General features: G+C 41.4%; 1 protein-coding gene across 2 annotated transcripts in view; it reads left to right on the top strand.

Moving 5' to 3' along the window:
- The window catches only part of LOC129862718 (calcium-dependent secretion activator 2-like), a 252,818-nt gene that overhangs the window by 194,731 nt on the left and 34,486 nt on the right, over nucleotides 1-23,601 (top strand). The window contains exons 18-22 of one of the 2 annotated variants that reach the window (XM_055934623.1): nucleotides 10,613-10,769; nucleotides 13,399-13,540; nucleotides 13,982-14,086; nucleotides 18,969-19,124; nucleotides 19,512-19,659. In XM_055934623.1, the coding sequence (XP_055790598.1) occupies nucleotides 10,613-10,769; nucleotides 13,399-13,540; nucleotides 13,982-14,086; nucleotides 18,969-19,124; nucleotides 19,512-19,659 (708 nt within the window). The remainder of the gene's footprint in view (nucleotides 1-10,612; nucleotides 10,770-13,398; nucleotides 13,541-13,981; nucleotides 14,087-18,968; nucleotides 19,125-19,511; nucleotides 19,660-23,601) is intronic. The other variant, XM_055934622.1, reaches the window with a different exon arrangement.

Genomic DNA, 23,601 nt, shown 5'->3' with positions numbered 1-23,601 from the left:
GCCACCAACCTCCGGTCGTGTGCAGATGGGTGAGAAAAATGTGATTTTATTCCATCTTAAATTCAGGCTGTAACACAACAAAATGTGCAATAAGTCAAGGGGTATGAATACTTTCTGAAGGCACTAAGTCACAAAACATAATATACAGATCAGAAAGAAAGGATATTTTCATGCAAATGTCACTAATCTCAGTGACTTTCAACAATACAATTTTGCAGTCAGTATAGGCCTCCTCCAATGGCTTGGTTGCTTCAAAACACAACGACTTAACTCTTAAAAAAAAAAAAAAAACTTTTTCCCCAATTTCGTTATATCCAATTGGTAGTTAGTCTTGTCCCATCGCTGCAACTCCCGTGCGGACTCCGGAGAGGCGAAGGTCGAGAGCCATGCGTCCTCTGAAACACGACCCGCCAAGCCGCACTGCTTCTTGACAGACTGCTCGCTTAACCCGGAAGCCAGCTGCACCAATGTGTCGGAGGAAACACCGTACAGCTGGCGACCGAAGTCCGTGTGCGTGCATCCGGCCACAACAACTTAACTCTTGTCACAGATAAATATTTCAGTTGAAATGCAACCTTAAATGCTGTATTGGTTAACTATTTTTGAATGATTCTTGCCCGTGCCACACCAGAAGGAATTGCTTGATCATTTCACTAAGAACTAGTGACCACTTATTGTAGCGATGCCCATTCCTATCCTGTGTCTGCGATGGCCGCTGTGTGCCAAAGTGGAAGATGATACATCAAGTGCCAACACTGTAGTAATGTCTCTGGCAAGAAGAGATCAAAACAACGGCCACTTCCCATACGCACACGTTACTCTTATGGTACGGTGTACAACTGATCAATTAGAAGTGGTGCGACGTCCACAAACACCATACATTTGCCTAAAAAGTGGCAGCGCGGAGTCAGACATCTGTTTCTGAGCGACAAAGCTATTTATAACTGGATGCAAAACTGCACCTGTCACGACCACATATGAGATAAGGCCTTTTGTGGTAGGAGCCCAGCGTTGGGAGTTTTAGTGGGTGGCCAGTCACGGTAGCGCATCCCACACACTGTCAAAGGCAAAGCGGTGAATTACGATTGCTTTCCATGTTTTCGCCATTTGTGTAAATCAAATGAAAACTCCAGCTTCATGTCTGTCATGTCCACTTCCATCAAATTGTGTTACGTCCCAAAGCCTGTCAACATCTGTCAGTCATATACCACATCTCACTCATACCCTGTAAAGCGCTGTTCATGGTTCACATTGAGGAGATGGTTGATACTGAGAAACAGTGCAGCGTGGTGTACCCACTACAGGTTGTGGTCCTGGTGGACTGCTGAATATTATGTCCCATTGTATCTAATGATTGAGTTTTTTTGGTGATTATTGTACCACAATTTATGGTACAATTCATTTCAGTCAGTCTTTCTTGACATGTATCCATATCATCTGCCCTTCGTTTGCCCTCCTTGGTGTGAAGGAAACTGAAGTATTACAACCATTAACTGTGTCAATAGAAAGCAGCACCAATTCATGGATTCAAGGAAAGGAAATCATAGTAGATCCATTTATTCAACTATGTTATTATTCACATCATGATAACCAAACCATTATACTGATCACAATCAAGGCCCGCCCTAGCCCTTGAATAGATATCATTGGCGCACGCGCGCACCACACACACACACACAGAGACAGAGAGCTGTTTCTTTTTTACTGAATTGAGACTGTTCCCATCCCTTGCTAAGCCTAAATTAAAAGTACAGACTCCTGGAGGAGCAATGTCCTTCATATTTATATGATGAATGCAAAGCACTTGTCACGCTTAAGGTTGCAAAATTCCAGGAACTTTCAATAAATTCCCTGGTTTTCCTGTAATCCTGGTTGGAGGTTTCCGGGAATTAGGAGGGAATAAGCTGGAAATCCAGAATCCTCCAACCAGGATTTCTGGAAGAAACTTCACAGAATGTTGCAACCCTAGTCATGCTGCATCACCTCACACTCAATCCAGCTCTCCTTCCATTTCTCTGTCTGTCTCTCTTCTCCTCTTGTTCTCTCTTGCTTTCAGTCACATACCTTTCATTTTTCTTCTTCCATCTCTTTATCGGAATCTCGCTCTCTCACTTAGAGACAACAGTTATGTGAGGATGCCTGTTGGTGTGAATGTGCGAATGGAGGAGAAAGGCGATAGGTAACGAAGCGTATGGCGCAAAGGCACTCTTTAATTGTGTTTTTTGTCACGGTGCACTTAAAAGACACATCTGAAAAGGCTGATGACAATAGCCCTCAAGGCCAGGTATAGCTGTGGGACATATACTGTCTCTGACCGCCAGCCTAGTGTTTTGTTTGCCACAAGCGCCCACTAGCACACACACAATCACACACACAGACAGGGACACACTCACAGACGGACAGAGACACACACACACAGGAACACCAACCTCCTTCAATCAATCTGTCACATTGTGTCACATTGCTGTTTTCGAGGGTTTCATTGGGCTAGTTGCACTTTTCGCTCACCTCACATGGCGACCACTGCTATTGAGTAGGCTAGGAAGCATCTCTCTTGGGTGGGCAAGAAAAATGGGCACGAACTGGCTCTTATTATGCTCTAGCTCATCTATGGCGATGATGGAGTCTTTGAGAAGCAACTGCAGCACTGCTAAATGTCCCCTCGATTTAGAGTTAAGAACATGACTTTGTCAAGTTCCATTATGACATAAAATGTCTTATAGATGGAGTCGCACACGATATTGACACAAACAATTCATACCGGTATGTGACCGCACTGACACACAGCAACAATATTCAATTACTGGTCAGAACTTTAAGCAAAGATTGTGTTGAAGAGTCACTGTAAATGATTTGGTTTGTAACTACATGTATGATGGCTAGACCTACCAAGACGTGGAAAGAGTGTTAGGGCACATCCAACTTGGCACAGACAAAAAAAGCCACTGTAGATGAAAGCACATTACCTTTTTCTGCACCCCCCCAAGACAAACACTGAATTTCCGGTTGTATCACAACTTATTTGGCCTATACATTTGTAAACCCCTTGCACTGCAGACAGAATCCTAGACCAAACAGTCCAATGTTTTGGAAATGTTTTAACCTTTTCATATTTTGTGTGATGTAGATCAAACCTCTGATCCAACAACTTCAGGGTTGGGCTCACATTCTTCTCAATTCTACGGTGGTCCAGAGATACATATGAACAAATGGATAATTCCCTCATTTAGTTGAGATTACGATTTATTTATCTCGTGATCACTACATAACAAAAACGTTTTGTCACTAGATTATCACTAGGTTATCAAAAGTAACACGCATCATCCATTCATTTGTTCAGATGCATGATTAACCACCTCATCAAGGAGCCCTGTGGCTGTGTTGATCGCAATACACTCTTGGGGCATTTAAGTTCTGAATGATGCCTGACATTAGCTGGCAGGCTGATTGAAACTGATCAGCCTGTCAGGAATGGAGCTCACCCACGCTGTATATTTTAATATTATCCAAAAAACATGAAATGTCCCTTACAATTATACACATATCAGTTATGCAAGCTAACAACCAGCATAGTTAACAAACTAGCTAGCTATCTAGTTAACAAGACTTCCTAACTAACTAGCTCACAAGAGGGAGAGGCTATACAGGCACGCCTGGTGCCTAAAATGTATGCTGTATGTCGAGCAGCAAGAGTTGCGTGGGGGACAAACAGGTTCAGGTTCAGTCAGATGTCGTAATGAGCCCTCCCCAGTTAGCTTGTTTATGCTTGTGTCTAGAAACTGGGACTTGGGAGTGTTCAGAATCATTCCGTTTTTATTGGACTGCAAAATCCCTGGCCTGATATTAGCTACACTTTCAAGCTACTACCCTCTAAGTTAGTTACTGCAGGACAGCAGTGCGCCGGGCAAGCGGGACTCAGGAGCGAAGGATACACTGTGCCCTGTGTTGTTTTGCTAATTTGTAATGCAAACACTCCCCATTGAGCAACAGTAGACTGTATCACGGTGACATCCAGATGGTTACTACCAATATTACAAGTTATTTCATGTACGTTGCTATCCTGTTCTAAATATAATCGAGTATAGAACAAATGTACCTCTTAGCTCAAGATAAGGGACATTTAGCTTGCTAATATTCCTACTTATAAACTGATAATGTGCTCCAAACACAAATAAAAGCATGGTGTTAGCATGAAATGTACCATCCCTATGTGTAGCAGTCAATTAAAATGCATGTGCTGACCCACCGTGGGCTCTGCTGTAAAGGCCTTCTTTCAAAAATAGACCAGGCTTTCTCATCCGGTGCCGATATGCATAAATACATTTTACCCGTTCCTTATAGTTCCTTATAGACCTGATCGGATCCAGACCTGGCCCGATTCGAGTGAGTGCATCAGCAAAAAAGTACATTTTTAAGCTACTTTATTAACTGGAGCAGATGAAGTGTGATGGAGAGGAGGTAGAGAGAGGTGATGCTCTAGCAGGGGCTGTGTGTGTTGGCTACTGTGAGTGTGAGCGAGTGACACGGAACAAGGAGAAGGGAGGGAGAGACAGCAACCAACCAAGTCGACTCGCCCTATAGTAAACCAATAGCTGTCATAACCTCGCTATTTATCATCCAATAGGATTACATACTAGTACCTGTCTTGACTGCATCGAACTGGGAGAAGCTACTTTATGTAAGCTAGCTAGCTAGGCTAATTGAGGCTACATACTCTTTCTCGTCCTAAACAATTACAAACAACAACTCCATTCCGAATAGAAAGTAGCAGCCTACCTGTTGGTCGTTGAAGCCTATCTTTCTCCTTTAACTTTTAATTCTATAATTTTAATTCCATCTACCATTGATTAGAAATGTCCTAGGTTTTGCACCTATTGCCTCTTTGATGACTTATGATTGACCAACAACAAGCTAGGCGTGCCACTCTCGTGAAAAGCAAAGACCAGCAGCATAAATTATACAATTTCTCTCTCACTCTACTGCTGCAGTCCATACAATTCCAGTCAATTCAGGAATTGAATCACACTGCATTGGAGAATTTCCATGTCCAATTTGTTTGATTGGAATTGACGTATATTCTGGATAACTCACCAACATATGCACATATACTGTGCTATATGTTTACCACATTCTATTATGCTATTAAAGATATTTGTTTCTGATGGTATGACAACTAAATGATGTACAGATGAGATCTTGGTGTGGCTCCTGTTGCAGGGTTGGGGCAGCCATGGGGGGCAGGAGTGTCCCAAGACTTTCCTGGGGATGGGAGTAGGGAGGGTAACCAAAACTAGCCTGGGAGGGAGGTTGTAGGGGGAATTGAGGAGGGTGGTGTGGAGGGCAGTGTGGCTGGCAAAGCTCCAAACGCTCAGTATATGAAGGCTGATGATGTGAATGATACATGGTGTGGACTGCATCATGTGGTGCACTACCCTCAACAGTGTTTTGCCAGACCCTAGGGTAGTGGTCGGTGGCCACTATTGTGTCGGCCAAACAACACCATTTACTTGTGACTGTATTCATGATACAGCACTGCTCCTTGTGCCTTATAGAGCCCCACAGTAGAGGTGTCATAATATCCATAAACCTAGCGTTCAAACAGGGAAATGGTTCCAATCGTTTTTCCACTATTCTTTTTTCCATGGGGGATTTTGGAAACACTTGAAATAGGGGCTGTGTTTTGTTTGGGTTTGCCCTGGCGTGATGTTTTGATAGCCATGTGGATCTCTCTCGGACTGGGTGACTTTTGTCAGTATGTTAGGCTCTATACACTCTCAGATAATAATTTTAAAAAATTGCATCAAAGTAGACATCATACAAAACTACAAATCCCTGAAAGCTCCTGCACGTCATCTCTAGCTGACACCTTTTCTAACAGGTATTGTGTCAATTTAAAACTTGCACAAGACCGTTCACAGAATTGTCCATTTAAAGAAATGTTATGCATTACTACATTTAGCTAACATTAGATAGTTAATCCAGAGATTCTTACCTTTGCCTCGATTCGGCAGTCTCGTCCAGATCATCATCAAAGCATTTGTAGTTCTTTATGATAGCCATATTATCAGCTAATTAGAATTTGTTTTGGGGGAGGGGGGGGGGGGTGGGAGTACAGTTGAGAATATTGATGGAAGTTACCTTGTCTTGGAGAGATGTACACGGTTGTTGGGGGGGGGGGGGGGTCGTACCAGGGTGGGCCTACATGAAACGTGGCCCTTGTTTGAAGTGTTTCTAGAATTCCCTATGGGAAAAATGGATGGTGTAGAAACTAATATTTGAAATCTGTCCCCAAATGCCATATATTTTTTTCTTGAAATCAAATATTTTATTAAATCTCTAGAATTAGTCAATAATGGAAAAAAGTATTCTTACATCATGGGTTTATACAAATGTGGAGCCTGACCTTTTTCTGTTTATTTTATTTGAGGTACTTTATCTTTTTAAACTGTTGTCACTGGCAATTAATGTGTAGTGATTTGTATTTCTTATTTTTGTTTATTTGCTTTACTTTAATGTTATTTTATGTGTCTGAAGAAGAAAATATACTTGTAATGATGTCCTATGTTTATTTGTTATTGTAATTTGGCATTTTACTTGTTAAAAAAAGTAAGTCACAGGTAAATAAAGTATAGTTGCACTAATGATAGCCTAGTTACCACCAATGATATTCAAATCAAATCAAATGTATTTATATAGCCCTTCGTACATCAGCTGATATCTCAAAGTGCTGTACAGAAACCCAGCCTAAAACCCCAAACAGCAAGCAATGTAGGTGTAGAAGCACGGTGGCTAGGAAAAACTCCCTAGAAAGGCCAAAACCTAGGAAGAAACCTAGAGAGGAACCAGGCTATGAGGGGTGGCCAGTCCTCTTCTGGCTGTGCCGGGTGGAGATTATAACAGAACATGGCCAAGATGTTCAAATGTTCATAAATGACCAGCATGGTCAAATAATAATAATCACAGTAGTTGTCGAGGGTGCAGCAAGTCAGCACCTCAGGAGTAAATGTCAGTTGGCTTTTCATAGCCGATCATTAAGAGTATCTCTACCGCTCCTGCGGTCTCTAGAGAGTTGAAAACAGCAGGTCTGGGACAGGTAGCATGTCCGGTGAACAGGTCAGGGTTCCATAGCAGCAGGCAGAACAGTTGAAACTGGAGCAGCAGCACGGCCAGGTTGACTGGGGACAGCAAGGAGTCATCATGCCAGGTAGTCCTGAGGCATGGTCCTAGGGCTCAGGTCCTCCGAGAGAGAGAAAGAAAGAGAGAATTAGAGAGAGCATACTTAAATTCACACAGGACACCGGATAAGACAGGAGAAGTACTCCAGATATAACAGACTGACCCTAGCCCCCCGACACATAAACTACTGCAGCATAAATACTGGAGGCTGAGACAGGAGGAGTCAGGAGACACTGTAGCCCCATCCGATGATACCCCCGGACAGGGCCAAACAGGAAGGATATAACCCCACCCACTTTGCCTAAGCACAGCCCCCACACCACTAGTGGGATATCTTCAACCACCAACTTACCATCCTGAGACAAGGCCGAGTATAGCCCACAAAGATCTCACCCACGGCACAACCCAAGGGGGGCGCCAACCCAGACAGGAAGATCACGTCAATGACTCAACCCACTCAAGTGACGCACCCCTCCTAGGGACGGCATGAAAGAGCACCAGTAAGCCAGTGACTCAGCCCCTGTAATAGCGTTAGAGGCAGAGAATCCCAGTGGAGAGAGGGGAACCGGCCAGGCAGAGACAGCAAGGGCGGTTCGTTGCTCCAGAGCCTTTCCGTTCACCTTCACACTCCTGGGCCAGACTACACTCATATGACCCACTGAAGAGATGAGTCTTCATTAAAGACTTAAGTTGAGACCGAGTCTGCGTCTCTCACATGGGTAGGCAGACCATTCCATAAAAATGGAGCTCTATAGGAGAAGGCCCTGCCTCCAGCTGTTTGCTTAGAAATTCTAGGAACAGTTAGGAGGCCTGCGTCTTGTGACCGTAGCGTACGTGTAGGTATGTACGGCAGGACGAAATCGGAAAGATAGGTAGGAGCAAGCCCATGTATGCTTTGTAGGTTAGCAGTAAAACCTTGAAATCAGCCCTTGCCTTAACAGGAAGCCAGTGTAAGGAGACTAGCACTTGAGTAATATGATCACATTTTTTGGTTCTAGTCAGGATTCTAGCAGCCGTATTTAGCACTAACTGAAGTTTATTTAGTGCTTTATCCGGGTAGCCGGAAAGTAGAGCATTGCAGTAGTCTAACCTAGAAGTAATAAAAGCATGGATTACTTTTTCCGCATAATTTTTGGACAGAAAGTTTCAGATTTTTCAATGTTACGTAGATGGAAAAAAGCTGTCCTTGAAACAGTCTTGATATGTTCGTCAAAAGAGAGATCAGGGTCCAGAGTAACGCCGAGGTCCTTCACAGTTTTAATTTAGACGACTTTACAACCATCAAGATTAATTGTCAGATTCAACAGAAGATCTCTTTGTTTCTTGGGACCTAGAACAAGCATCTTTGTTTTGTCCGAGTTTAAAAGTAGAATGTTTTCAGCCATCCACTTCCTTATGTCTGAAACACAGGCTTCTAGCGTGGGCAATTTTGAGGCTTCACCATGTTTCATGTTTCAAATGTACAGCTGTGTGTCATCCGCATAGCAGTGAAAGTTAACATTATGTTTTCGAATGACATCCCCAAGAGGTAAAATATATAGTGAAAACAATAGTGGTCCTAAAACGGAACCTTGAGGAACACCGAAATTTACAGTTGATTTGTCAGAGGACAAACCATTCACAGAGACAAACTGATATCTTTCCAACAGATAAGATCTAAACCAGGCCAGAACTTGTCCGTGTAGACCAATTTGGGTTTCCAATCTCTCCAAAAGAATGTGGTGATCGATGGTATCACTGTAGTACTATTGACTGTAGTAGATTAGTTAGAATACTTTTTCATTACATTTCTATTGTATTTGTATTATGTAACAACCAAAAAGTTTGTAAGCAAGCCCGTCTTGAACCAGGCACCAACTGCTAGCATATTGCTAGTTAGTATTTATTGACAGTTCATAATGGGCTAACCCCTGTCCAGTTTGGCTAGAAAGTTATGTCTGTGTGACCACCTAATTGCAATAAGCTCAAGGTTTACTTTTATCATCCTTTCAAACCACCACCCCAACTCAAGTAAAAAAGCTTCAAATAAAAAGCTTCAAGTCCCTTGGCGTACACATCACTGACAATCTGAAATGGTCCACCCACACAGACAGAGTGGTGAAGAAAGCGCAACAGCTCCTCTTCAACCTCAGGAGGCTGAAGAAATTTCTACTCTGCGCCTAAGACCCTCACGCTCAACGTTTACAGATGCACAATTGAGAGCATCCTGTCGGGCTTTATCACCGCCTGGTACGGAAACTGCTCCGCCCCGCAGGCCTCTCCAGGGGGTGGTGCAGTTGGGGCCACACTGCCTGCCCTCCAGGACACCTACAGTACCCGATGTCACAGGAAGGCCAGAAGAATCATCAAGAACATCAACCACCCGAGCCATGGCCTGTTCACCCTGCTATCATCCAGGAGGCGGTGTCAGTACAGGTGCATCAAAGCTGGGACCGAGAGACTGAAAAACAGCTTCTATCTCAAGGTCATCAGACTGTTAAATAGCCATCACTAGCCGGCTACCACCCGGCTACTCAACCCTGCACCTTAGAGGCTGCTGCCCTATTTACATAGACATGAAATCACTGGCCACTTTTTTAAATGGAACACTAGTCACATTAATAATGTTTTATACTGTTTTACATATGTTTTACATTTCATATGTACTGAATATACTGTAATTTTGTCAATGCCACTCCGACATTGCTCGTCCTAATATTTATATATTTCTTAATTCCATTATTTACTTTTAGATTTGTGTATTGTTGTAAATTGCTATATACTACTGCACTGTTGGTGCTAGGAACACAAGCATTTCGCTACACCTGCAATAACATCTGCTAAATATGTATGTGACCAATAAAATTGGATTTGATTTTGATTTGATTGCAGTTTAAAAACGCATTATGTCTGTCTGTGCCTTTTAATAACTTTTTATAGCCTCAGCTTGGAGATTAAAGCTTAATATGAAAGCAGAATGTAATTACCAATATGCAATTTATCTTTATTGGGGAAGAGTACTATTGCAGCTTACTCCTGGGCTGATGTCATGATGCTGCTCGCATCTCTTCCTCAGTGTTGGAGTCCATTGTGCGCTCAAGGTCCTCTCTTTATGCTACCCATCACCCATTTGGCTGTTTCTCTGTTGGTTCCATTCATTAGATTGCTTTGATTTGCACATGGCATTTTCTTTTTCAGAGCAGTCTTCTCACCATCCATCTGTCACTTTTTCCCATCTTCCTCTGATTGTGTCATTTTACATTTTGTCTATCTATTCTTCACCAGAGCCTCTCACGTAAACTAGAGATAGTGGTTTGTGCAGACTTGTGCTTTTTCATAAAAAAAAATATATTTCCTTATTTCACCTTCTCCCTCTTTTTCTTTCTTCCTTTCTTTCTTTTTGTCCTCTCTCTCTGCCTTTTCCACCCTGCACTTACTCCTTCCTTCTCTTTTCTAGGCCTTTTCATGGTGGCCGGAGATGATGGCGGAGCACGCAGAAACGTTCATGTCTCTCTACACCGTCGACATGGATGGTGCGCTGCAAGTCCAGCCCGTTGACTCATGGGATAGCTTCCCCTTATTCCAGCTGCTTAACAACTTCCTGCGATGTGACCGTGAGTTCGCCGTTCTCCCTGTGCCCCTCTTCTTCCACCTCTGACCCTCTGCTTCGCCTTCCAATACTGATTTAAAGCGTCGCCTACAACACATCACTGATTCATGAGCATAGTTCAACTTCCAGTTTAGTAACCGTGAGTGGCGTGAGTCCCTTCCTTATACTGTTCCCTCTAATTATTTTGTTGCCCCCTCCCCCACCTCCTCCCATGTCTTGTCCCCTGACCCTCCGTTTTGTGCTTGTCCGTATTTAAAGCACGGACTACGGCACCTCCCAGTCCTGAGCTGTCTTCAAGAGCACGTCCCATACTTCACAGTGAATGTACGCACCACTAAGAGCACTAATTAACACCAGCAGTGCTGCAGAAAACAAGACTCGTTAGAAGAAGAGGTTAACTGTGCTTAAAGCTCCTGCACTTCTGCGTCGGCAACACAATAATTAACATCAGCATCAGTGAGGTAATGTGAAGAAAGGCTAGGACCTGATGTCAGAACACAATTGTAAAGTCAGTGGCCTGGTGTGGCGCTGACCTTACGCCATCTGTCAGCTGAAGACTACCTTTCACTTCCTGTAATGCGAGGAGCTGTGTCACACAGACAGGAGAGCATTAGCACGGTTTGAGGCACCTGTCTCACCAAGCTGTCCTCCATTTTGAGTTCTTTGCTCAATGAACAGGAAACAGAAATGTGTAGTTTCCCATTTTTGTAAATGTACTTTGAACATAACTTGCAGCTCGTAAACAAGCAAAGCAAAGGGCTCTGATAAAAGGTTATAGACCGAAACATTAATCTCATTTAGTTTTAATTTAACTTGCTACCCACCCCCACCATGTGTGAAGTCAGTGTCTGTGTCCGAAAACCCGTAATTGGTTTCTAAATTTTATATGCTGATTGGTATTGTGAAAATATCAAATTTCATAGAATGTGACATTTTGAAAATGTAGTATTATTTAAATGTCTCTCATTTTGGCTTTTCATCTAGTAGAATTCGCTGCACACTATGGAGGAAGAGAGGCATCTTTTCAGACCCACATGTGTTTGGAAACAGCTGATAATCAGCTGAGAGAATGGGCTCTACCAAAATGAACAAATGGCGGGAAATAGCGCAATTGCGATTTAGAGGATGCATTCTAAGTATGGATGAGTCTAGTATCTTTATATTTGTTGCTTACTGCATACATTTATACTAAACAGTACGTTCTAAATAGTATGTAGTATGATGAGTATGTCATTTTAGTAAGTAGTAAACAAGGCCGATTTAGTGCACGGCCAATGTCACTGGTGTTTGCCCTTGCGTGCGCTTGTGTACTATCAAACTTCCTCTCTCTTTCTCTCTCTCTCTCTCTCTCATACTTCAGTTTTCTTCTTCTCTCTTCTCCCTGATTCACTCTTAGCTCTGAGCCTTTGTTTCATTGCCAGCTGAGAGTTGGCTACATCTGAAGTGTTGTTTTACATTGTCTATGCAAGCCTCACACAGAGCAGACAGACAGCTTAAGGGCAGTAATGTTCAAAATAAAACTCTCATTATGTGAGGCATAGGCAAAGATCATTCTTTTTTCATTCATTTTCTGTTATTACCATTCTCCATTAATCTTGTAATTATTCCAACTGTCATAACAATTTTTTGATTTGAAGAGTAAGGTAATGAGAATATCGGCTGAACAAAATCTAGACAAAAGAAAATTCTCGTTTTGACTATTAATGCAAATGAGGCCCCCTGTTTTTGATAATGATCTCTTAAGTGATAGGATCTAGGTGTCAATTAAATCAGATAAAATGGATGAAAACGTCAAAGCTGATGATATTGTTAGGATACAAATTTTAAAACTATTCTTCTTAGTTGCTTAGCTATAGACCTGCATGGTCAAGTCTGCCTTATATGATTTGACAGTTTCCTACCTCATTCAGGATGTCCACGTTGTCAATGTTGCCAGATGCTTTGAGATATGTGAGGAAAAAATAGGAAAAAAACACACAAAAGCTGAAAAGAGGCTATGTTGATATCGTCTGATAAATGAACAAATACTGTACGTGATATTCAGAATTGAAGCGTTAGTTGTTTGTAATGCCACATTTTAATTATTGTTTTGTAGCGTGAACAAAACATATTTCATTTATCACACCAGGTCTTAATATCCACGTATTCTAAGGATTAACTAAATGCTCACTTTAGTGTCTGCATGTGTTGCGGGATGGGAACTTGTTGGGAGAGGAGCCGTGGTCTCTCAGGAGGGTAAAAAGGCTAGTGTTAATCATGAAGGAACAGAGTGATGGGGAATTAGGACTAATGAAGCCCTGAGAGACCAGCAGGAGGCCTACGCTCTCTTTCTTTGTCTCTCTCTCTTTTTATATTTGTCTCTCATTTTCTATTTGTCTCTCTTTCTCTGTTTGTGTCTTCCTCTGTCTATCTGTGTGTCTCTCTTTGTTGTCTCTTTCCTTCTCTCTTTTTTCCTACTTGAAGATGGAATTGGAATTTGGAATGGAATTTGTATGCAAATGTCATAACATGGACTGCGGGAGGGAAGGACAGAATTTTAACTTATCAAAGACTGGAAGTGTATAAAGATGTTCAAGCCCAAATTCACGACCTTAAGCTTTGAATTCCTTCCTTCCTCTCTCCCCCCCCCCCAGCTCACCTGTGCAATGGCATGTTCCACAAGCACCTGCAAGACCTGTTCATCCCACTGGTGGTGCGCTACATAGACCTTATGGAGTCCTCCATCGCCCAGTCCATCCACTGCGGCTTCGAGCAGGAAACATGGCAGTCTGTCAAGTAAGTGCACTTCCCCCGAGCAACCTACCCCTTCATGGCTCGAGGCACCTAGATCTGAAATTACTGGATAAGTGTAAGAAATATGGTAACACTCTGCTATTGGAATCTAAGGCGGCAAACCAAAATGTTGAAACTGAAAAGGCCCCTGTTGTCATTAGTTGCATTCTGTTTTGCGATTTAAAGCTCTATGTCTAAGAGATGGGCTTTTACACTTAAATAGTTATTTTTAGCGGGTTCTTCTATGGGGACAATTAAAGAACCCTTTATGGTTCTAGGTAACACCTTATTTTCCATGAGTGTAGGCTAGATAACATCCACTGACAAGGCACTAAATCATGCTATCACCAGATGGAGGTGAAAAATCAACACTCTGTTGTCTTTTGTCTCTGTCGTATCTTTTTTGTCGTTGTTTGGTTTGGTTTGGCATTGATTTCTTTTCAGGACAATAGCCAACAACCTACCGAGCGTGTCTCTGCCCAAAGTAAATCTCCCACAGATGCCCAGGTTCTCAGCACCCTCCTGGATGGGCCCACTGTGTGACAGCACGTGTGTATGGGCTGCCGCGAGACCTAGTGGGGCGATGTGGCATGGTCTGTGCTGTGGTTGTTGTGAAATTGTCAAACTTATCCTATTCAAGAAAACAACTTTCAATTATGTTACTTTCTTTTGCCAATTATGTGCAATTAAGTGTTGAACTAGTTTATTTAAAAAAAAAAAAAAATGAAATGTGAAAGTTCTGAGAGAAACCGGGAGGAAAGATGAGCTCGAAAATGTGCTCTCACATTTCAATTTCTAAGTTTATAGTAAAAACAGTTTTTGTTCTCTACCACTGATCCTTTTAACTGTGCAATCCAAGTGGCTTTTGTCATCACTACCCACATTTTCCTGGGACTGGTTGCCCCCTTTTGATGACCTCAAACTGATATCTTCTGTAATACCAAGATAAAAGCATGGTTGTCTTGTGAAAATTGTTGTCTTCTGTGGCGCATTGTTCCCCAGCATGGTTCTTTTCTGTGGCACAGCATCATCTCTATTGTGAAATGTATGTTGTGTTTGTGGAGCCTGCCTTCTTCTTCAGGAACAGTTTTGGAATATGTATGACATGTTTTTGTTCCCACATCCAATCATATTTCAGGTATTTTGATTTGTATATATAGTATATACATTTTATTGTACATGGAGAGTATCAAAGAGATACCTGTTTTTGCCTCCTTTAATTATGATCTTAAGGTGTGCTAGTCAATTCACAGCTCAACTAAGGACTGAATTGTGGAGTTTAACATGCCTAATGAATGTTGAATGAGAAATTGTATTCTTTCTTATTTCAGCTTGCAAGGAATTAATTTACCTGATATTTTGTAAGAAGGCTTAGCCATTTTGCGGATTTAAGTGAATATGTTTTTCTAAACCTCAGTGCTGGTCTTTGTGACTCTTATGAAACAGTTTTTTGAACTTGTCAAGTGACCCTTTTCTCCTCAAACGTTTGTCATACTTGAGCAGACATGATCCCCGGCAAGCAAGATTATTAAGCGTAATTTCGATGGCCTACCAGTAGTAATTTTCCTGTGTTTGTGGTTGTAAATCAACATATAGCATTTGATCAACAACTAGTGAGTAGTATAGTCTTTGGTATGACCACCAGATGATATTTGAGTGAACAGTGAAGACTCAACAACGTGGCTTCTGAGGGCCCCGTAGAAACAGTGGCAGTAATGGGGCCACCGGAGGGGTGCCCATCTCTGGAGGGAGGCTGAGTTGTGATGTTTGGGAAAGGCTTCTCACACACTCTCCATGTCCCCCCTACGGGACGCCCCCACCCACCCACCTCCCCTTTCTTGCTTGAGATTAAAAAAAACTGGCACTTCGTTAGCGAGCACAGACGGGCGTGGGGGATTGTTCCATTCCCCCGGGAGAGGGGACGCTCGGAGAAGAGAGCTCCTAATTAGTCCTGAGGGGGGGATATGAGCGAGCGTTTAATTGCAACACGGATTTTGCCCAAACTATTTATTCCCGCGCACCACTTGTGAATGTAACAGTCTTTTAAAGGCAAAGTGAGAAAAGTGAGGAAGTGAATGCGCTTCAGCCACCCCTCACTCTCTACCTCGCTCTCTCTGGTTCGCTGTACACTTGGATGCTGGTTGCTGCCACCGGTTGCCATGTGTTTCCGTGTAACCTCTGGTAGACACCGGGGAGAAGGTGGCGATGGAGACCCATCTGGCTGTGTGCTTAGAGTCTTCTTAGTCACAGTCTGCTTGACAGCCGGATGTGAAAAGAAACTGTTGGGTGTGTTTAGTAATTATGAGGCATGTTAACTATCTTAGGAACATGTCATGCCTTCAGAAAGTATTCATACCGCTTGACTTATTCCACATTTTGTTGGTTGACTACATTTTGTTGTTTACAGCCTGAGTTCAAAATGGGTTAAATATTTTGTTTTATCTTACCCATCCACACACAATACCCCATAATGACAAAGTGAAAACATGTTTTTAGACATTTTTGCAAATGTATTGAAAATTAAATACAGAAATACTTTATCTCATTTACATAAGTATTCACACCTCTGGGTCGATACTTTGTAGAATCACCTTTGGCTGCCATTACAGCTGTAAGTCTTTCTGGGTAAGTCTCTAAGAATTCTCCACACCTGGATTGTGCAACATTTGCCTTTTATTATATTTTTAAAAAGTCAAGCTCGGTCAAATTGGTTGTTGATTATTGCTAGACAGTGTTGACTTTCCTTTGTCAACACTGTAACTCGGCCATTCAGGAACATTCGCTGTCTTTTTGGTAAGAAACTCCAATGTAGATTTGGCCTTGTGTTTTAGGTTATTGTACTGCTGAAAGGTGAATTCATCTCCCAGTGTTTGGTGGAAAGCAGACTGAACCAGGTTTCCCTCTAGGATTTTATCCTGAAAAACTCCCCAGTCCCCAGTTAATGATTACAAGCATACCCGTAACATGATGCAGCCACCACAATGGTTGAAAATATGGAGGATGGTACTCCGTAATGTGTTGTATTGGATTTTCCCCAAACATAACAATTTGTATTCAGGACAAAATGTTAATTGCTTTGACATATTTTTTGCAGTATTTATTTAATGCCTTGTTGCAAACAGGATGCATGTTTTAGAATATTTGTATTCTGTACAGGCTTCCTTATTTTCACTCTCAATTAGGTTAGTATTGTGGACTAACTACAATGTTGTAGATCTATCCTCAGGTTTCTGCTATGACAGCCATTAAACTCTGTAACTGCTTAAAGTCACCATTGGCCTCATTGTGAAATCGATGAGCGGGTTTCCTTCCTGTCCGGCAACTGAGTTAGGAAGGATGCATGTATCTTTGTAGTAACTGGGTATATTGAGACACTGTCTGAAGTGTAATTAATAACTTCACCATGCTCAAAGGGATATTCAATGTCTGCTTTTTTTTGTTGCCATCGGTGCCCTTTGTGAGGCAGTTTACAATTGGCTCATTCATCCCCCTCCTCACCCCTGTAACTATTCCCCAGGTCGTTGCTGTAAATGAGAACGTGTTCTCAGTCAACTTACCTGGTAAAATAACAGATAAATTAACAAAAATACAAAATTGGAAAAACTCCCTGGTCATTGTGATTGAGCCTGTGTTTGAAATTCACTGAGGGACCTTACAGATAATTGTATGTGTGAGATACAGAGATGAGGTAGTCATTAAAAACTAATTGTATACACTCTTATTGCACACAGATTGAGTCCATGCAAATGTTTACTCCTGAACTTATTTAGGTTTGCCATAACAAAGGGGTTGAATACTTATTGACTCATGACATTTCAGCTTTTCATTTTTAATTAATTTGTAAACATGTCTAAAAGATAAATTCCATTTTGTCATTATGGGGTGTTGTGTGTAGGCCAGTGGAAGAAAAAAAAATCTAAATTTAATACATTTAAATTCAGGCTGTAACACAACAAAATGTGTCACAAGTCAAGGACGTGAATCCTTTCTGAAGGCACTATAACTGTGACATGTTAACTGTGGACCATGTTAATTGTTGAATGTGTTTAGGGACTGAGCAGTAATACAAGAAAACATCAGCACTTCACTTAAAGGAATACTTCAGGATTTGGGCAATGAAGCCCTTTTTCTATTAAGAGTCAAGAGTCAGATGAACTCGTAGATATAATTTTTATGTCTCTGCGTGCAGTTTGAAGGAAGTTGCTAACTAGCGTTAGCGCAAGTGCTAAGTAATGTGGTAACTGCTAGCATGCTATTAGATGCTCTAGACTTCCAGTCACTGCACTAAGGCTAGTTAGGATTGGCTTGAGAAACTAACTCTAACTTCCTTCACACAGAGACATAAAAATGGCATCCATGAGTTCATCTGACTCTAGGGTAGTAGATAAAGGACTTCATTGCCAAAATCCCAATGTATCCCTTTAAAGACGTCTTACACAAAGCCCTCAGTCTTCATTTGATAATGTTTATTGACAGCTGACAGAACATTGGCATTTCAATTGAGGTGTTTACCTATTTCTTCATGCATCCAGACATGTAGTAGTGGGAAAAGTACCCAATTGTCATACTTCAGTAAAAGTAAAGATACCTTAATAGAAAATGACTGAAGTAAAAGTGAAAGCCACCCAGTAAAATACTACTTGAGTAAAAGTTTTAAAGTATTTGGTTTTAAATATACTTAAGTATAAAAAGTAAATGTAATTGCTATAATATACTTAAATATCAAATGTAAAAGTATAAATAATTTCCAATTCCTTATATTAAGCAAACGAGTAACATTTCTTGTCTTGTTTTTATTTATGGATAGCCAGGGGCACACTCCAACACTCAGACACCATTTACAAATGAAGCTGTGTTTAGTAATTCCACCAGATCAGAGGCAGTAGGGATGACCAGGGATGTTCTCTTGATAAGTGTCTGAATTGGACCATTTTCTTGTCCTGCTAAGCATTCAAAATGTAACAAGTACTTTTGGTTGTCAGGGAAAATGTATGGAGTAAAAAGTACACTATTTCTTTACGAATATAGTGAAGAAAAGTAAAAATGTTCAAAATTATGAATCGTAAAGTACTGCAAAAAAATACTTTGTACTTAAAAATATTTTTACTGAACTACTTTATACCACAGCAGACATGCCATTCTAAGGGTTAAAGCCATTCTAAAGACTGTGTTATTCACTCCTTTATATCTGGAGGCTGAACACCAATTTAGGGAAAATTGTGTAGAGGTGTAACTAAGCCGTGAATAGATCACAGTTTGTGTCTGTGAATGCACACTGCAGATGTTTTTAATTGTTTGTGTGTCTGTGTGTGTGCATGCAATTTTGGGGGGGTATTGGATGTTTTCTCCCAGGTATTCCATGTCTGAGAAGAAGACCAAGTATTTATACTCTGATTTTGTTATTTTGGCTTCTTCCCACCCAAACCCCTAGTAACGGCTCAGAGACCTCCGAGGACCTCTTCTGGAAGTTGGACGCCCTCCAGATGTTTGTCCTGGACCTGCACTGGTCCGAGCCTGAGTTTGCCAAACATCTGGAGCAGAGGCTGAAGCTCATGGCCAGCAACATGATGGAGGCCTGTGTCAAAAGGTCAGAGGGCAGGAGACGGTCACCACCTGGGATGGGTTGGGGTTCAGTGTTTACCCACCCTATTTTTTGACACGGCATTCCTGGTTTATAATTGAGATATTACTGAGGATAATGAGAATGAGGTTAGTCAGGGGCGGACTCGGACCAGAAATCCGCCCTGGCATTTCTAACACACCGGCACATTTTTTCCCATGAGGCCTCACACCGGCCATTTTGCGCAGAACAAAAACAAGTTAGACAGGCCCACAGGTCAAAAAATGGAGCGAAATGCCAGATGGCCAGTCCGCTCCTGAAGTTAGTGATTGAGTTCTGAACAGTGTTTTCCATAGCCCCCTAGAAATTAACCATATCATAAAACCTAAATAAAGCTATATTTTTTACCCAAAGAACGAAAGCGGCTTTCGACTCCAAGATGCAGAAGGCCAGCAAGTCAACGGACTTCCGGGTGTCGTTGTCGGTATGCACCATGTTCAATGTGCTCATTGACGCCAAGAAGCAGTGCTCCAAACTCTGTGTGCTGGACTCCGGTCTAGAGGTACGATCGCATTCAACTGCTATTCTCTGTTCTTTGACCACACAAACTGACCACACATTTCCATCGATGCAAAACCACCACAAACCCTACTAACGTCAGTCGTGGTTGTTTACATGTACATATTACCTCAATTAGCCTGACTAACCCCCGAACATTGACTCTGTACCGGTACCACCTGTATATAGCCTCGCTACAGTTATTTTCACTGTCATTTTACAGTTTTTTTTATTTCTTTACTTATCTATTGTTTACCTAATACCAATTTCTTCCTTAAAAATTGCACTGTTGTTAAGTAAGCATTTCTCTGTAAGGTGAAACACCTGTTGTATTCGGCGCATGTGACAAATAAACTTAGATTTGATTTCGGTATTCAACTATTGAGTGTAGCAAACAATGGGTTCAAACAAGCGCTCAATCTCTCCATTACAGCATTTCACGATGCTAAAGGCTAACCCTCCGCTACCCTGCAACCATTTACAGTGTCTCTACAGTGAGCTAAGCTCACTGTCCCTTTAACCGTCAGCTCCACAAGTCCCTGAGGATGTTTATTCATTGCCGAACAGACACACTCAGGTTTGTACACTCAGTGTACTCTACAGATTCCAATTTGGATTGGAACTAATTGAGTTAGTGCATTAATTATCTACAGTTGATGTGGTTATGATGTGATAAGGTGTTGTTTCACCTGTGCAAAATACAGTTCAAGATCATTATCTATACAGCGTCTGAACCATTGAGGATTTAGCGTAGGGGATAAAAAAAATATTTTTGATCTAGCTACTTGTCAAAAAAATGTATTTATCCACTCACCTTGGATGAAATGTGTTAAATTCCTGTTTCTTAAAATGCAGACTACTTGTAAAAAAAATTTTTTAAGGAATTCAAGCACATTGCGAGCTGTGCCACTCAGGAGGCTATTCAATTATTTTGAGGGTATTTTTTAAGAAGCCTTTGTTAGAACAAAGGATGTTGTAGTGAAACTCTTCAAGGATCAAAAAGCACTTTTCTGCATTTATTCTTTACAAAGAAAATGATTTATTTTTCAATTTATGCCTTCCTTTGAGATGTTATAAGTGGGTTTGTCACATCCCTGCATTTAAGTGGACTCTCCAGTGCAAAATCATACCTATCACAAATTTTTCCACCGAAATGTATGTAATTAGTTGATTTTTACATGTATAAAGTTAGCATATACTGATATATCAAAGGCTGTTGTCCCTGACACAGATTAAGTATTGTGCTAAAAGTACTTTCAATGGTAATTCTCCTTTAAGCATGCTTTTTAGTAGTATGTTTAAGTCTAAACGAGATCTGGGAAACTGGCCCATAACACACACACACATATATATATATATAGTGGGGAGAACAAGTATTTGATACACTGCCGATTTTGCAGGATTTCCTACTTACAAAGCATGTAGAGGTCTGTAATTTTTATCATAGGTACACTTCAACTGTGAGAGACGGAATCAAAAAAAAAATCAGATTTTTTTTTGATGAAAAAATTTCGGATTGATCTTATATTCCGCAATTAGGTTGGAAAAATAGGATGATCGAGCAGCAGTGAGGGTTCTTCGATACTGCACGGTACTGTCTTTCCAAGCTTGTCAGAAGACTTCCAGTTTGGTGTGGCGCCATTTCCGTTCCAATTCTCTGGAAGCTTGCTTCAGAGCTCGGTTATTTTCTGTATACCAGGGAGATAGTTTTTTATGACAAATGTTTTTAGGGGTGCAACTGCATCTAGGGTATTGCGCAAGGTTAAATTGAGTTCCTCAGTTAGGTGGTTAACTGATTTTTGTCCTCTGACGTCCTTGGGTAGGCAGAGGGAGTCTGGAAGGGCATCAAGGAATCTTTGGGTTGTCTGAGAATTTATAGCACGACTTTTGATGCTCCTTGGTTGGGGTCTGAGCAGATGGAGTGGGTCCGTGGACTTTTCCATGTGAATATTAAAGTCACCAAAAATGGTCCGATAGGAATTCAGGGAACTCAGTGAGGAACGTATATGGCCCAGGAGGCCTGTAAACAGTAGCTATAAAAAAGTGATTGAGTATGCTTCATAGATTTCATGACTAGAAAATTTGCTATCGTAAATGTTAGCAACACCTCTGCTTTTGCGGGATGTGCGGGGGATATGGTCACTAATGTAACCAGGAGGTGAGGCCTCATTTAACACAGTAAATTCATCAGGCTTAAGCCATGTTTCAGTCAGGCCAATCACATCAAGATTATGATCAGTGATTAGTTCATTGACTCTAACTGCCTTGGAAGTGAGGGATCTAACATTAAGTAGCCCTATTTTGAGATGTGAGGTATCACGATCTCTTTCAATAATGGCAGGAATGGAGGAGGTCTTTATTCTAGTGAGATTGCTAAGGCGAACATCGCCATGTTTAGTTTTGCCCAACCTAGGTCGAAGCACAGACACGGTCTCAATGGGGATAGTTGAGCTGACTACACTGACTGTGCTAGTGGCTGACTCCACTAAGATGGCAGGCTGGCTAACAGCCTGCTGCCTGGCCTGCACCCTATTTCATTGTGGAGCTAAGGGAGTTAGAGCCCTGTCTATGTTCGTAGATAAGATGAGAGCACCCCTCCAGCTAGGATGGAGTCTGTCACTCCTCAACAGGCCAGGCTTGGCCCTGTTTGTGGGTGAGTCCCAGAAAGAGGGTCAATTATCTACAAATTATATCTTTTGGGAGGGGCAGAAAACAGTTTTCAACCAGTGATTGAGTTGTGAGACTGCTGTAGAGCTCATCACTCCCCCTAACTGGGAGGGGGACAGAGACAATTACTCGATGCCGACAAATCTTTCTAACTGATTTAGACACTGAAGCTGTTACGCTACGTGACCTCTGACTGTTTCATCCTAACTTCGTTGGTGCCGACATGGATAACACTGCCAAACCTCACTAATCACTGGACCATTATGATCACTCGACTAAGCATGCCTCCCCTTAACCTTTCACGAGTATCTACCCCGGGTCCGGGAGCACCCCCCCCCCCCCCCCCCCACACTGAGTATCATCGCTAGCATAGCGTCACAATTAAATAGTAGCATCTAAATATCATTAAATCACAAGTCCAAGACACCTAATGAAAGATACAGATCTTGTGAATAAAGCCACCATTTCAGATTTTTTAAATGTTTTACAGGGAAGACAAAATATGTAAATCTATTAGCTAACCACGTTAGCAAAAGACACCATTTTTCTTTGTCCACCATTTTCTCTCTCCACCAGTAGCTATCACCAATTCGGCCAAATAAAGATATTGATAGCCACTAACCAAGAAAAAACCTCATCAGATGACAGTCTGATAACATATTTATGGTATAGGATAGGTTTTGTTAGAAAAATGTGCATATTTCAGGTATAAATCATAGTTTACAATTGCACCCACCATCACAACTCGACTAGAATAAATACACAGAGCAACGTGTATTACCTAATTACTAATCATAAAACATTTCGTAAAAATACACAGCATACACTAATTGAAAGACACAGATCCTGTGAATACAGACAATATTTCAGATTTTCTAAGTGTCTTACAGCGAAAACACAATAAATCGTTATATTAGCATACCACATGTGCAAACATTACCAGAGCATTGATTCTAGCCAAAGAGAGCGATAACGTAAATATCGCCAAAATATATTAATTCTTTCACTAACCTTCTCAGAATTCTTCAGATGACACTCCTGTAACATCATATTACAACATACATATAGAGTTTGTTCGAAAATGTGCATATTTAGCCACAAATCATGGTTAGACAATGACAAAAGTAGCTCAGCTGGTCAGAAAATGTTGTGCGCCATATTAGACAGTGATCTAGTCTTATACATAAATGCTCATAAACTTGACTAAAAAATATAGGGTGGACAGCGATTGATAGACAATTTAATTCTTAATACAATCGCTGAATTACATTTTTTAAAT

The sequence above is a fragment of the Salvelinus fontinalis genome, chromosome 9, assembly GCF_029448725.1.
Source record: "Salvelinus fontinalis isolate EN_2023a chromosome 9, ASM2944872v1, whole genome shotgun sequence".
NCBI classification, from domain to species: domain Eukaryota; kingdom Metazoa; phylum Chordata; class Actinopteri; order Salmoniformes; family Salmonidae; genus Salvelinus; species Salvelinus fontinalis.
The sequence above is the reverse complement of the archived record's forward strand: the minus strand, read 5'-3'. Positions and strand labels throughout refer to the sequence as shown.